The sequence below is a fragment of the Aspergillus brunneoviolaceus genome (genome assembly GCF_003184695.1).
Source record: "Aspergillus brunneoviolaceus CBS 621.78 unplaced genomic scaffold BO95scaffold_5, whole genome shotgun sequence".
In the NCBI taxonomy this organism is placed as follows: domain Eukaryota; kingdom Fungi; phylum Ascomycota; class Eurotiomycetes; order Eurotiales; family Aspergillaceae; genus Aspergillus; species Aspergillus brunneoviolaceus.
In genome coordinates this window covers 323,850-338,062 of record NW_020290735.1, presented here as the reverse complement: position 1 = coordinate 338,062, position 14,213 = coordinate 323,850, and the positions used below count along the sequence as shown (strand labels likewise).

General features: G+C 51.4%; 3 protein-coding genes and 1 non-coding gene across 4 annotated transcripts; 3 read left to right on the top strand and 1 right to left on the bottom strand.

Annotated features, from left to right (window-relative positions):
• Window positions 1-565: 565 nt before the first annotated feature.
• On the top strand, window positions 566-3,966 carry BO95DRAFT_352412 (Fibronectin type III domain protein; the record flags this gene model as incomplete). Its single annotated transcript, XM_025582129.1, has 3 exons — window positions 566-609; window positions 671-1,943; window positions 1,999-3,966. The coding sequence occupies 3 exons, from the start codon at window positions 566-568 to the stop codon at window positions 3,964-3,966; spliced, it is 3,285 nt and encodes a 1,094-aa protein (XP_025446791.1).
• Window positions 3,967-4,380: 414 nt separating this feature from the next.
• BO95DRAFT_438629 (tRNA guanylyltransferase) lies at window positions 4,381-5,883 on the top strand. The gene is made up of 8 exons (XM_025585559.1): window positions 4,381-4,495; window positions 4,558-4,647; window positions 4,739-4,870; window positions 4,930-4,974; window positions 5,045-5,220; window positions 5,273-5,361; window positions 5,421-5,525; window positions 5,579-5,883. The coding sequence occupies exons 1-8, from the start codon at window positions 4,482-4,484 to the stop codon at window positions 5,804-5,806; spliced, it is 879 nt and encodes a 292-aa protein (XP_025446790.1). The 5' UTR covers window positions 4,381-4,481; the 3' UTR covers window positions 5,807-5,883.
• A 16-nt stretch (window positions 5,884-5,899) lies between these two features.
• Window positions 5,900-7,073, bottom strand: BO95DRAFT_478754 (uncharacterized protein). Its single transcript, XM_025590055.1, has one exon. It carries the CDS (start codon window positions 6,829-6,831, stop codon window positions 5,962-5,964), a length of 870 nt encoding a protein of 289 aa, XP_025446789.1. The 5' UTR covers window positions 6,832-7,073; the 3' UTR covers window positions 5,900-5,961.
• Window positions 7,074-7,202: 129 nt separating this feature from the next.
• Window positions 7,203-7,302, top strand: BO95DRAFT_t34. Its single transcript has one exon. It is a non-coding gene; the product is annotated as a tRNA-Val (tRNA).
• The last annotated feature ends 6,911 nt before the right edge of the window (window positions 7,303-14,213 follow it).

The window sequence follows — 14,213 nt, the reverse complement described above, 5'->3', positions numbered from 1 at the left end:
GGAAAAGAAGTAGAAGAACCGTCCGTCAGTTCCGCGCAGGCAATTGTTGGGAGAGGCTCAACCGCCCAACCGGTCGGCGTCATGTGCTTTTCAGCCCTTTCCTTGCCAGCAGCCAGCAGACTCAAGATCCAACATTCCTCGGCTTGAAACGGGCGCTAGTCCCGCTTTGGACGCCTAGATCAGTCGCACAGGATCTGCACGCTGACTCAGCTGGATCTGAAGCCGCCAGCGGCAGCCTTAAGGGTACAGAGGGTACAGTCATGTGACCGAAACTCCCCACTGGGTCGGCAGCCTCCGCGGAGCATCGGATTAATTCCCCAAAGTCTCTCTCTCTCTCTCTCTCTCTCGCTATCTTTGCTTCAATCCTGCCCGGCATCGCAGGACCTATATTCGACCTTCCATCCTCCACGGCCCCCTCGCACTCCCAAACGTGCACGAGGTCGCTGCCACCCCTCACTTCCTGTCTCTTCCTCCATGGGTCGTGGACGCTGGGATGTATGAGCCATTGCATCTCTCTTTCGACGCCTATCCCAGCGTGGTTCCCCGAGTCAGGGTTCGAGGCGTTATGGCTCTCTTCCTGGCTGTCACAATTCTCTGGGCCCTGATCTGGTGAGTAGCCCGTCAGAGAGTTTTGCAGACGATGTCTCGGTTGGACTAATCTTGTCTCAAGGCTGCTCTACCGTGCGTGGCAGGTCTGTCAGACGCCCAACGAAGTTCTTGTGGAGAAGCTGGGACTCGACATTCCGCCACCCCCGGAAGTTACTCTAGAGGAGATTACAGCGCGTGAGATCCGGATAGCCTGGAAACAACCGGAGTTCCACAACTCGATTCACAAGCACATCATTCAGCTAAATGGTGTCAAAGGTAGCTCTCGTCTAGAGATGATCGTCTCTTCTTTCTCTGGTGCGGCTAACATTCTGTCAGTGGGCGAATCGAAACGAGCGGAGACTGCTGTCGAAATTCTAAACTTAGTCCCTGGAAGTATTTACCATATTTGTGTGCTCTCAGTCAGCGCCGCCAATTTTCAGACACCCAGCGCAATCATTCATGTGCGCACGAAATCTCTACCTCTCTCCCAGTCGCAGCAGAATGCGCCGGTCGGAAACCCTACCATCCGGGCCTCGATTCCCCGATCGACTGCAGGCCTGGCCGCTCCCGCGGCGCCTGTGATGGCGCGTGAGCATAGCGGAGGACAACTTCAGGCGAAGCGATCCACGGCTGGGCGGAAACCATCCCCTGCAGCTAGCACAACCGACATCGCTCACTCCAGTGCCGAAGATTTGCACAAAAGTACCGCCAATGACGATCGTGATGAAACACTGGAGCAGCTTGCCGATCGATTGAAATCCCTGCAGCAGGAAAATGAAACCGTGGAAAAGCAGACCGCCGACGAAGAAGAGGAGCACATCGCTTTAATAAAAGAACTGGAGAAGCAGCGTGATGAGCTGAAGAAGCGAGTGAAGGAGAAGGATGAAGCCAGCGGCGACTTGAAGAAACACGTCTACAAGTTGGAAAGCGTCAACCGCACTGTGCAAAGTGAAAAAGCTAAGCGTGAAAGACTCCTGCAGCAGAAAGAGTCCGAGCGAAAGAAACGAAAGGCCGACATCATTCGGTGGCAGGAGCAGGTTGAAAGCATGGCCCGTGAAGCTGCTGAGTCAAGAGAGGAGAAGGCTCGAGTCGAAGAGGAAGCGAAACAGCGTGCAAATGAGATTCGAGAGAAGATCGGTAAGGAGCAGTCGGAGATGAAGGTCATCGATGATGAGATCCAGGACAAGGGCGGCCGTGTCAAGAAGCTTGAGGATGAAAGGAAGACTCACCAGGAGGCCGACAGTGAGGACGGAAAGGAGTTGGACAGAATTGATAATGAACGAGCGCGGCAATGGGATGTCAAACTGAGCAACCTTCATGCTCGCTATGCCACTCTAGTCAGCCTTCATGCACAGGTTAGTTTGCTCGAAGCCACCATTTTGCTACCACGCACACTGACCGTCTCTCAAGGCGCAGCAACAGTATCAAGAGGCCCAGGAACGCTTGAAATGGCTCACAACACAGCGAAGCGGCAGCACAGGACCCTTTACTCTTCCAGCTCTCGATTTGGACCTCTCGAATACCGCAACCATCCGTCCCCGTCGGCATCGCAGTTCGCTTACCAGCAATGTCTCTTCGCCCATGAACTATACGTCCCTAGAGCCAACATTCTCCAGCAGCCTTGGCTACAATCCTCCCGTTACCAGCTCACCTACTTTTGGGCCAACCTCCGCTTTCTTCAACATCACGAACGGAATGACTCTACCGAGTTTGACTAGTCAATCTGACTCCCTGCATGGCTATCCAGCAGATCAGATATCTCTCGGTGCCCCTCAAATGAGCCCTCGCGCAGACGCCTTACTACCTTCGGATCTTCTTGGCGACGAGGAGTCGCCTGAGCTTCCTCATCCGGTCATTCGATCTCGTTTTCCCAACCTTGAGCAACCGGGCACCCAGCTCGAATTCCCCCACGGCCCGCCGTCGCCAGATTCACCCAACAACAGTCGTCCAGCAAGCCTCTTCGCCAGCCCTCATGAGAGCCAACCTCATTCTATCGACGTCGAGCCTCAACCCACGAATCTAGGGGAAGCAGGCGAAGCGCCAAAGAGTGCCTCGCGGCGACTGTCTGGCCTCTTTGGCTTCCATCGTCCTCGCGGTAAAACTCTTGCCGATGAACCGCCTTTGCTGGGCAGTCTGAAACCAGGACAGAGTCAGTCATTCCCCCGTAATGTGGATGAAATGGATCCCATTGGTGCTAGACGTCGTCGGCTGAGCTATACAGGCAATTGGGCCAACCCAATGTCATTGTTCCCTCGAAGCAATACAGCCGGTGCCACAACTGACAGTTCGTCGGATCACCATCCATCTCGTCGCACTGCGTTCTCGAGCATCTTCTCTCCCAGTAGATTTGGCTTTGGCAGTGGTAGCAGCTTGCTCAAGTCCGGCGAGAATGCGGATCTCAGCACGGGATACAACCAATTTAGCCCCCGGCATGATCCCATCGATCCCGCTACAATTCTCGGGAAAGTGCGACGAGAATCATTGTCTCCGAGGCCGTCTTCGACCTTCTCGTTTGACAATCACCTTCCCCATCCTTCGACAGATAATAGGCACTTCGGCTGGCCGTCAGCTGAGAAGCCTGGCCACCGTAGCCCCTTGGGATTTGATTGGGCATCCCCCTCAACCTGGTCAAGGGTTCAATCCCGCCGGCCATCGATTCAGTACGGATCTTCTGGTCACCTGCCTCTAAGTCTAACCGGTGAGCCCGATTTTCTCCAGGACTCGGCTTTCGAGCGACAAGGACGCCCCTTGCAGGCTCCTATTGGCACCCGACCATCGTCTTCACATCGACCGGTTACTCCAAAGCTGAATCCTGCAGCGCCTTCGTTCAAGGCCATCTTTTCTTCCGGGAAGAAATCCGATAGGAATAAGGAGAAAGACAAGGGCAAGGACCGGGAGTTAGAGGCACCGTTTGATTTTCCTATGGACGAGGGCTCTCCCTCGGAGTCGCGGGCTTCCCGGGATTCACGTTCTCTGTCTGCCCTGACTGGCGATTCGTATGAATCACTGGAGCGAATGCTTTCCGGGGGTTCGTTGGACAATGCCAGCTCGAAGGAGTCATTTATCCGCAAGATCACCCGTAAAGGGAGCTCGAGTAAATTCAGTTCATGGAAGGATCGGTCTGGTCTTTTTTCCAAGCGGGGTGACACCGCGCAGGGAGATATCGATGAGGATGCCCACGGTGAAGGGCTACTTGCCAAGAGCATCGACAGCACTGTCTCGAGCGCACCCTCTGCGGATAGATCAACGCGCAGCAGCTTGGGTTTCTTCAGTCGGATGTCGAGGAAGTCAGCTGCTAGCGAGACGAGCGAGCGTCCTAGCGAACAGGCTAGCGAGGCAGACGAAGATTCCGAGGAGGAGGATCATCATCATTCTTGATCTCACTGCAACCCCATACTGCGTCGTGCAGCATTCATTCTCTCACTTTTTCTATCCATAGATCAAGAGTCAGTCAGTCACTTGTCATTTACTTCTTTCGACCTTTCCTAGCGCTGTAAGCTTCAGGGTTGGTGGTCATCACTTTTCAGTCTTTTCAGTCTTTCCTAGGCATATTTGGATTGCACATAATAATTTACCTAAAGGCATTCATTCATTGATTATATCAAGACACTATTCCTGATACAAGGGTAGCGATAGATTAATGAGCTCAGTATGTGTAAAGCTACTTCAACCCTTTTTCCAAAGTGTCATTCGATATGTGTAATGTGCTGTTGTATTCAGGGTTGCCGTTGCGCGGATAAAAAAGAGGAACCGCAAGCCTCCCCCACCACTCAAATCTTCATCCCACCTTCAATTCCACCCTCGGCGGCTGCATCCTCATCATACATAGCCTTTCCCTATGAATATCTTATACCTGCTTCCGTAGCCCTAACATACTCTCACATAGCGTCAATATGGCAAATTCCAAGTACCATTCCCCCCCGCCCAAATCTCACCCTGGCATCTCTTCCGCGCTAAAGCCTTTCACAGATACGAGTATGTCAAGTCATTCGAACAACCCGATGTGTTGCTCCCCAACACATGGATTGTCGTTCGAATTGACGGTCGAGGATTCCATAAGTCCGTTTACTCGTTTATCTATCTCTAAGCTCATTACCTTCGTGGTAATGTGCAACGACCACCCCCGATCCAGTCTCTGACCCCATTCCAGACTCTCCGATCGCTACGGCTTCGTCAAGCCCAACGACCGTCGGGCTCTAGATCTAATGAATGCCGCCGCCGTGGAGGTCATGAAGGAGCTTCCCGATCTATGTCTCGCCTACGGTGTCAGCGACGAGTATAGGTACATTGCACCTCTACCTGCCGCCGAAGCATGGGATTGTACTAATCCCCTTCTTCTAGTTTCGCATTCCACCCCAGCTGCCAATTATTCGAGCGGCGAAGCGCGTGAGTTGCATCATTCCATTCGTCTTCTGAGGGCAGTTGTAAGGCTCATCATCTATTGTTGGATGACTAGCAAACTGGTCACGACCATCGTGTCGACCTTCACAGCATACTACATCTATCTTTGGGGTACATATTTTCCCAATACGCCGCTGCAGCCTGCGGCTCTTCCTTCTTTCGATGGGCGGGCGGTCATGTATCCTAGCTCGAGGATCTTGAGAGATTACATGAGCTGGAGACAGGTGGATTGTGAGTGCAACCCCTCATGTTTGGTCTGGCGGAGTCTTAATGAGTGAGTCAGGTCATATCAACAACCTGTATAATACGACTTTCTGGACCATGGTCCTGCAGGGTGGTATGAGCAACACGGATGCGGAGCAGGAGCTGAAGGTAAGCCCGGTCTCTCGTGGGATGGTTGGTGGCGAGGTTGATGCTTATGGGCATGGCAGGGCACTGTCTCGTCGGATAAGAACGAGATTTTGTTCAAGCGGTTTGGGATCAACTACAACAACGAGGAAGAGATCTATAAGAAGGGCAGTGTGATCTATCGCCAGGTACGTTTCGGTTTCTGTTGTGCATCAAAGTCTTCGGCTAAGTGTCCGCGCAGTATCAACTCGAGGACGCACAGCCCAAATCAGGGACAAGCAATGCAGAGGAAGAGGAGGATATCCCAAGCGCTCCGGCTTCGCGATCTCAGCAGGATAAGATCCGCAAGTTGCGTCGGAAAGCGCAGGTGGTCGTCGACCATGTGGATATCATCAAGGATGAATTCTGGCAGCGTCGGCCATGGATCCTATCGGGCAGGCCGGGGAAATTGCCTACGGAGGCACAATAGGCTGGGTCATGTTTGATAGAGTCAGAAACAATGCGTTGATTGATGTATGTCAAAGCCAAAAAAGAAAAAAAATTACGAATCCAAGAACCAAGCAACAAGCCATGGGTATCTGTAAGAAGTCTAATCTAAGTATCTATCCCACCTTCCGGGAGGTTTCATTCCGCCGCTTGGGACTTTTTCGACTTTTTCGGTGCCTCATCTGCCGACGCCTCCTCTCGCGTCTTCCTCTTCTTGCTCTCTTTTGGTGTCTTCTTCTCCTCCTTGTTCTTCTTGTCCTTGCGGTCCTTCTTCTCCTTGGTCTTCTTCACTTTCACACCAGCCTCCGCCTCACCCGTCTGCTCCTGTTCCTGCTCCGTCATCGGCGGCGTAGGATAATCCTCATACTGAGGCCGCGGCGCATCCTCCTCGCCCTCCTTCCGCCGCTTCAACAGCTTCGCGGCAGCCTTCTTCTCGCGTCTGAGCTTCCGATCCGCTCTGCGCGCCTCCCTCTCCTCCTTTCGCTTCTTCTTCTCCTCCCGCTTCACGCGTCTCTCATCCTTGCGCTTCTTCCGCTCCTCTTTCCGGGCCTTTCTCTCCTCTTTCGTCTCTTTCTTCTTCTCCTTGCGCTTCTTCCCATTTTTGTCGTCGTCGTCGCCATCATCCTCATCGTCCCCTTCCCTCTTCCTCTTCCCGTTGGCCCCCTCCCCATCATCCTTGTGTTTGTCCCCCAGAGTCCCCGCAACGACCTCCCCGCGCACGAAAAACCGGTACAGCTCGCTCGTCAGCGCGTTGGGCGTGCGCGCGTCCGCGGGGGTCCGCCGCTCCTCGCCGACCCCCTTCAGCGCATCCTCGAACCCGCGCAGCCACCACTGATTCGTGGGGTCCTTGGTGGTCTTGTTGCCCACGCCCGAGTTGCCCTTCCGGCGGGCGACGAGGATAGGCCGCGTCAGCCCCAGGCCCGAGGTGGCGCCCGGGCGGGCGTTGGGGTTCAGCGGGTTGCCGGGGCCGGACCAGCCCAGTTTGAGGAGGATGGCTTGTGCGTCCATTTCGTGTGGTGTGCTGTGGTGGTGGTGGTGGTGGTATTCAAGCGGACATCTCTTGCGTCCGACGGACGGGTCGAGGGATTTGTTCTTGAGTGATTCGGGGCGTGGGGTTGGGGATGGTTTGGTTGTAATCGAATCACTCAGTAAAGTGAAAACTCGTCTGGGCTGTCGATTATGGTGCGCGGGGTTCTGAGATAGAAAAAGATGAAAGCGATGGGAAGGGACCCAACGAAGATGAGATGCAGAGACGGAGGGAGAATATGAAGGTGAGAAAAATTATTTGCATTCCGCGCGGATAAGGCCGAGTGATAAGGCTGGCGATTTTGGCAAATGCACTAACTATGTTGTAACAAGGCTGGAACTTTCAACAAGCGAGTCGCGTGGTCTAATGGTTATGATTTCTCGTTCACATCGCAAGAAGTGTTAGCTGGCTTAGCGCCGAGAAGGCTCCCGGTTCGATCCCGGGCGCGACTATTCTTTTTTCTTTTCTTTTTTAGGTGCTTGGTTCGTTTACTGTGCTGGTAGAGGTGAACTCGATTTATGGGTGTTTTTTATTGAGTTGTTTGTCTTTTGTGAAGCACGTACGTGATTATGACGGCGATGAGTTCATCCCTTGAAGTTGTGTGGTCGTCATGATCCGGTGGTTGGGTCAGGTGATATATATACTTCCCACGGTGCGGATGAACTGTACGCTGCCCTCATGTCCCTTAGTCGTGTTTGACTACCGACTCGCCTTTAGTTGTATACATGCTCAGGTCTCGCGATGGCATTCTATACCTGTATAAAATGGTAGCTAGCTATCACTGGAGTCATTTGCGGGGATCGCTCTCATTAACTACACCTCGAAAACACATTCTGGGATTTTTTTGTGTAGGACAATCGTTACATATGTGATGTGAATTTGTATGGAGGTAACTTGATGCGTCGCTTATTTATGCAGAGGACTCTACCTCTCTAATCGTGTGGATGTCGACTCACAGGAAATTGGTCAACTATATTGCCGCCCTGAAGCAGTGGCATCCTCCCGTGTGCACCCTCAGGCCTACCATGGCAGACCTGCATGGCAGCGACCCGATAGTGCGGTCCAAGTCATGCAAAGAAGGCGTCACTAGCCCTCAATGTAGAGGCTGCGCACCCACCGATCCTAGTCCAAGCCTGATGCTCATTCTGCTGGTCGCGGAGGAACAGATATCTCATCCACCGTTCCACACACAGCTGACTATTCGAGCCATGCTCTCTGAGTCTTGAAGATCCTACATAGCACATGATCCTCGGCCGCCTCACAGAAATACCATAATAGACAGGGTCGACCATTGCTCAGAGATTTAGCCCAAGCATGGCATCTAATGGTACCCCAGCAATGGTCCGTCGGCTTCTAGAAAGCAAACCTCCACTGACACACCGTAGCTATATGTAGGTAGCCAGATCCAGTAATCCCACCAGCCCCACACTGCTAGGATAGAATTTCAACATGGCCACACATTGACACAGTCACATCACTATAACGAGCTTTGCTATACCCACGTCTCCCACAGTTCACATAGAAGCCTCACCAATGAGTACATGTACATGTGTCACCGAATAAAACCATTACCGTGCACGAGAGCTACGAGCGAGTCATGGCCTCCTCCCCGAAGGTCGGAAGCCCCCGTTCTCCTGATTCAGACTCCTTCCCTAGAGTCCGACATTATTCATCGAGCATGCATGGGGTTCTACCGACCACAGCAGCTAGAGGTGAACTAGCTCCCGATCCGAGAATGGATATGCAGACGATGAATGCCCGCATGACACGGCTAGTCCCAGTAATCGGTATATCACAGTGTGTGATCATTAGAGGGCCCTGTTATAGGCCTAGGGCCTCTTCGTAGCATGTGCACAATACTGAAGCGTTCCAGCAAGCATCAACAGGATTGGTCATGGTTTTTCTCGACTCAGGCCTGAGATCAGACCTCCTATTCCTCTCTCCGACTGCAGTGGGTTTAGTGGAGCCTCCATTTCTGACAACCCACAAATCAGCCGGAAGGGATTCGGTCGAGTTGGTTGGTCCTGAGTTGATGTTCTCAAAACGACTAGTTTAATGCTAAGGGATGAATGTGTGATTGTGTGTGCGTGAGGGGATTTAGTGAATTGAACTGGAGGAGGCAGATGCCAGGCAGTTTTGCACAGCCGCAGCAATATAAGACCCCAAGAGACCCCAAGGATTTGCCGAGACTTTCTGTGAAATTTGCTTTCGAAACGAGGGGCTTGGAACAACAGCATTCATTGTCGTCAGTCTGGATGTTTGCCTTTCAGACACAGTGATCCACCCCCCGCTTGTCACCATAAATGATTCGGTGTGGGAGCATTAGTCAAGTCACGCGCTAGTGAGCTAAGTCATCCGGAGCGAGTGGCCGCTTGTCCTTCTCCCAATGCGACTAAATCTATGAGTGAGTGAGTGAGCGAGAGAGAGAGAGAGAGAGAGAGAGAGAGAGTATGTGTGTGTAGTTCTTTAGAATGCAGCACGAGCATCTCGTACATGCTCTGCTGTGAGAGCAGGAGGTTAATGGGCACCAGAGTTGAGTTAGTGGCCGTTCCAGTTGCTCGCTGAGTCAAGTAGTGATTATCACCGAGTAAAAGCGAGCAATGGGCCAGTCCAAGGAGAAAAGATCCACGTTGTTGGTGTTGAGCTTGGTGGGGGAAAGGGGAACGTGGAAAAGAAAAAAAAGGGCCTGGCCCCCAATCCCATTGTGGCTGGTGGTTCCTAGATCGATCACCGTCTGTTCTGAGCGGGCATTGACTGCGACTGGAACGGCAAGAAATCTAGGGAAAACCGATCCACTGAACTTGGCTCAACCGAAAACCTATTCAAGATGATGATACCATCATGAAATCAACAAGGAGCGAAAGAGAGGGCAGAAAGGCAGAAAGGCAGAAAGACAGAAAGGCAGAAAGACAGAAAGGCAGAAAGACAGAAAGACAGAAAGACACCCACCACCGCGCATGAATTGTGGCAGGTTTGATAGGAGGAAAACATGGTTGATTGGGATGCGGCTTGGTAAGGCGCCCAGACCTCGGGGGCGCTCGTTGGACCCTGGAATAGGATCGATAACGATAAAGCAAACTGGAGGCGGCTATGGGCAGGGTAAAACGGCGCTTATCCATGGCCTCTGATATGGTACCAAACTCTGAAGGCATGTATGCATGTCGCATTAGGGGCTGCAAGGCTGCTTATTCGAGTTTGTACTCCGTAGTGAAAGGCGAGCCTCGGAAGGGACTGTCTTACTCCCCATGTACAAGTAACCTAAAGTAACTTAAATGAATTAGGGTGATTTACTCCAGGCTCAGGGCTCCATGTAGTTGCCTCGCGTGAGTCCTGTACTGTTCCCAAAAAGGCAGGCAGTACCAAGCTCGGCTCACCAGCTCAGCTCCAGCTGAACATCACTCAATCCGACCCCGTCAAGAGCAACTGGAAGACAAAACCAACTTGCTTGCTTGGTTGGTTGACCGAGAACACCCAACAAATCACAAGTGCACGGGTGATTTCTCCGGAATTGACTTGTGTGACTCGAGTGGAGACGGATTCATTAATGGTTTTCTATTATTGACCCATTCGCAAGGAAAGTGCAAGAGAAGAAACAGAGACAAAAACCCTGAGGGAGTCCAAGAAGACGATACCATATCGATTCGAGTGCCCCGATACTTTTTTATCAGGACCCGTGGATGGATGTGTGCTTACGCGGCGCGTTGTCGGTGGTAACTTATCAAATTACCTAGTCTAACACATCGCTGAGCTGAAGGATTGACTACGGTAGCCAGCCACTCTTCGCGCCAGGATCGCACTGCAGCAAGCAAGAATTGCCACACACACTCCTTCTTCCACCAGGAAATGCATAATAGCAAGTCGATCTTATGGCTATCCTCTGCAGGAATCCAATGTCTCAGCGCCAGCAGATAGTTTCTTTGGATGACCGTTCATCAACCCGAGGGATGAAGGGTGGTTACGCCCTTATGAAGAAATGGCAAAATCTCATGTCAGAAGCTTGACGAGGGGGCACAAAGGGCTAGATGACCCAAGACCTGATGCGTGGTCGAACAAATTTTCTTGGATGATCTTAGTTGGGGCGGGGAACAGGACGAACGTATAGTATTGAACCGTTTAGACTATAGTGACTCCAGTCCGTCCAGCGCATCGCAGCAGCATGCAGCAAACCACCCACATGGACCCGAGAGTCTGGGAAGCGGTGTAACGATCAACACGGGATAGTCGAGCTTCTAAGCCTTAATTACATCGAGGTCACAAGGCAATTCCCCTCCGTCAATCGGACGCTGACCGGGGGGAGGGGGGGGCGGCGCCAAGCGGGCGGATAACGATGGGCTCCAGGCTGTCGACCACGGAGGACAAGAGCAAGAACCTGCATATCTTGCATATGTAAATTGTACGCACTGCATCCATGCATCGAGCTAAAGCAGCTGCGGCAAACCAGAGGATGAGAGTGGCTTCCCGGTCTGTGCTCCCTGTTTCGCATACTTTGGAATCGTGTGTCTTACTTACTACCCCAGACTGCAGGTCAGGCACCTCTATGGAAGTTCATGAACCTAGGCTCCCACTGAGCTGTCCCCTCATCACCCCTCCCTGAAAGACTGGATGTAACCTTAACTAACCCTGTCCGTGAATAAACGACACTAGACACGTCGGGGGAGACTAGAATGACGAGATGCTGAAAGTAAAACTCTAAATCCACACGGGACTTTTGGCCATGGGGTCAATCAAAATCCTTCCATCCTGATCGTCATCATCATTCCTTCGATATATCAGCACCACCGTGCTGGATCGGACTGACGAACATGAGTCAAGTCTCCAGTAGAGCCCCTTCCCGAGCATGTTGTAAGTTGCCACTTGAAACGTGAACCCGAGCAAATCCTCGCTAAGAATGGGAAAGCTGAGAGATCGACCCTGGTCTCCAGCTCGGAAGCGGATGCACGCAATGCCGTATGCGCGTATGGACTAGGCTGATTCTCAATTCTGGTTGACAACCGTAGAAAAATCTCAATCCTGTACGGTACGGAGTAGACTAGCCTAGTCAGTGAGTTAGTGGGTACATAGTTGGCGTCTCTTTTGGCTCGGGCGCTACGCTACGGGCGAAAGCTGGCAGAGGGAGAGAGAGAGAAGCCCACGGCCGGAGCTGCGAGTCGAATCCTTCACCCAGCGATTTGGTAGACTAAATACCGCGGTTTTGCTGACGCCGCTGGCTGGGCCTGCCTGAGAATGCTGGCACCCAACCGCCAATCGGCCGGAGATATCGTTGCGCGTAATGTCAGTGGCCCAGTGGCCCAGTGGTCCAGTTGCCCGAAGTGGCTCACAGGGAAACTTTCCTTCATTCAACTAAGTGTGGGAGACGGTCCGCATCCCGCCCGGAAGTCACTTTGCCTAAAGTTCTTTGGGGAAAGGGAAGGGAGGAGCCTGGAGGGAAAAGACCCATCCACGGTTCAATCGATGTGTTCTATTTCTCGATCCATCTCTGAGAGAGTCTGAATCCATCCATCTATCTGCCCATGCTTCCCTTCGGCCCTGGGTAACCTTTTCCCATCATTTATTTTTTTTTTCTTTCTTTTCTTTTTTTGTTGTTGTTGTTTTTGTGTTTCTCTTTTTTTTTTTTTTTTTTTTTTTTTTTTTTTTTATTCTCCAGTTTCTTCTTTTCTCTTTTAATGTTCTCTTTCCGGCTCTCTCTCTTTTGATTTCTTCCCCCTTTCTTTGTTTCCCACTCCATTTCATCCCCCAATGTTATACTTCTATGGCGGCCGTTGGGAACGCTTCCCCCAAACCATGGTACACCTTCAATAATCCCGCGCTAGTCTACTGGTGATATCAGGAAGGACGGGGGCTGAATTCTCCGCCGAGTATGCTCACATCGTAGCTAGATAGATCGAGCTTGGCCGTTACATGCTACCACTCACACCACTTGACCCGAAACCGCCCTGTCACCAACACCTGGCGCGAAATGCTTTGTGGAATGTTTGTCCTTGGCTGTTGATGTAGGGCGCGGACAATGTGGTTCGCGTAGGTTTGGAAGTATGTGTATCTTATAGTCGCCGAGATAGATTTTTCTTTTTCTCGTACAGATGCTCCAAGGGGGGAAAAGGAAAAAAAAAAAGAAAAGAAGGAAGAAAAAAAGAAAAAAAGAGAAAAAAAAAAGAAATAAAGAAACTAACCAAATTATCAAAGAGAGGGGCATGGATAAAAATGGTAAAAGAAGCAGGCGCTAAAAGATCCGCCTAAAAACAGTGGGTTCAGCGTCTATGCTGGAAAGGGAACCAGAATGACCAGCATGTGGTGTGGCAGGGCCTTGAAAAAGTATGTTAGTTGGTGCCGTTGAGTCGGTATGGCCAATACACATGCGAGCATGGTACACTGCCAGGACCGTGTGCATATCCCATCAAGATGATTGCCTCGTGCATCTAGGAGAAATTAAGATCGAGCCGGGCCCGACTCCTCGGTAGTGTTTCTACCCTTATGAGCATGATGAAGATGAAGGTGGTGGTGGTGGTAATGATGATGGTGATAATGATGGTGATCATAAGGTGTAGTCTAAGGCTGATTGTCCTCGGCTTACCCACAGCTGAGCCTCCAAAGTGTAAGTATATATACTCGTAGCAAAGTGGTTTCTAAGGTATCCATGATCTAACTAGTCCATCTCGTTTACTTGCAAAAAAGAAAAAAAGCTCTCCGGGTCCCATAACTACTAGAGCAGCCCCTGTACCATGGTTGATAGAGGGGCTTTACTCTGGGGAATAACCAATGAATGCTGGAGGTTCCTCCTTAGTCATGGCCAGCCCCGACACATCCTCACCCCATTATCCATCATGGATCGTTCTTCTCGGTTCGGAGTCGATTCTGGTTAGTGACTGACTGAGTGCTAAGTTAGATATCGACGTACTAAGTAAGCACTGTACAGACACACATACACAACTTACTATAAGTTACTGTTACTAAGTAACTACTCCATACCTTACATACCAGCATCATAGTACAGCTACTTAGTTATAGTACTCTTCTTCTTCTTACTTGCTGTATGGATTGATACTAAGCCTCTCTCCTGCAACGGCTATCCAGCAGAATTAAACAAACGAATGATTCATCGTATGTCGCCCTAACATCTGAAATCATTCTAGCGATTCTCAGGCTTTCCACTGCAACCGCGCGCACTCCCTCCCTCCCCCCCGCCTTCGCGCCCGTGGGCCCAACGGGAATGACAAGACAGCGGCTGTAACAACCTTAAAGCCAGGGTTGTTGCTTGCTTCGGCCTTTTCCCTTTCATCCTCATCTCCATCGTCAACTCTTTTCCTGCTCTGATCTGATCTGGTCGGATCTGTTGTGTTGTGTTGTGTTGTGTTGCGTTCTGTTTCCT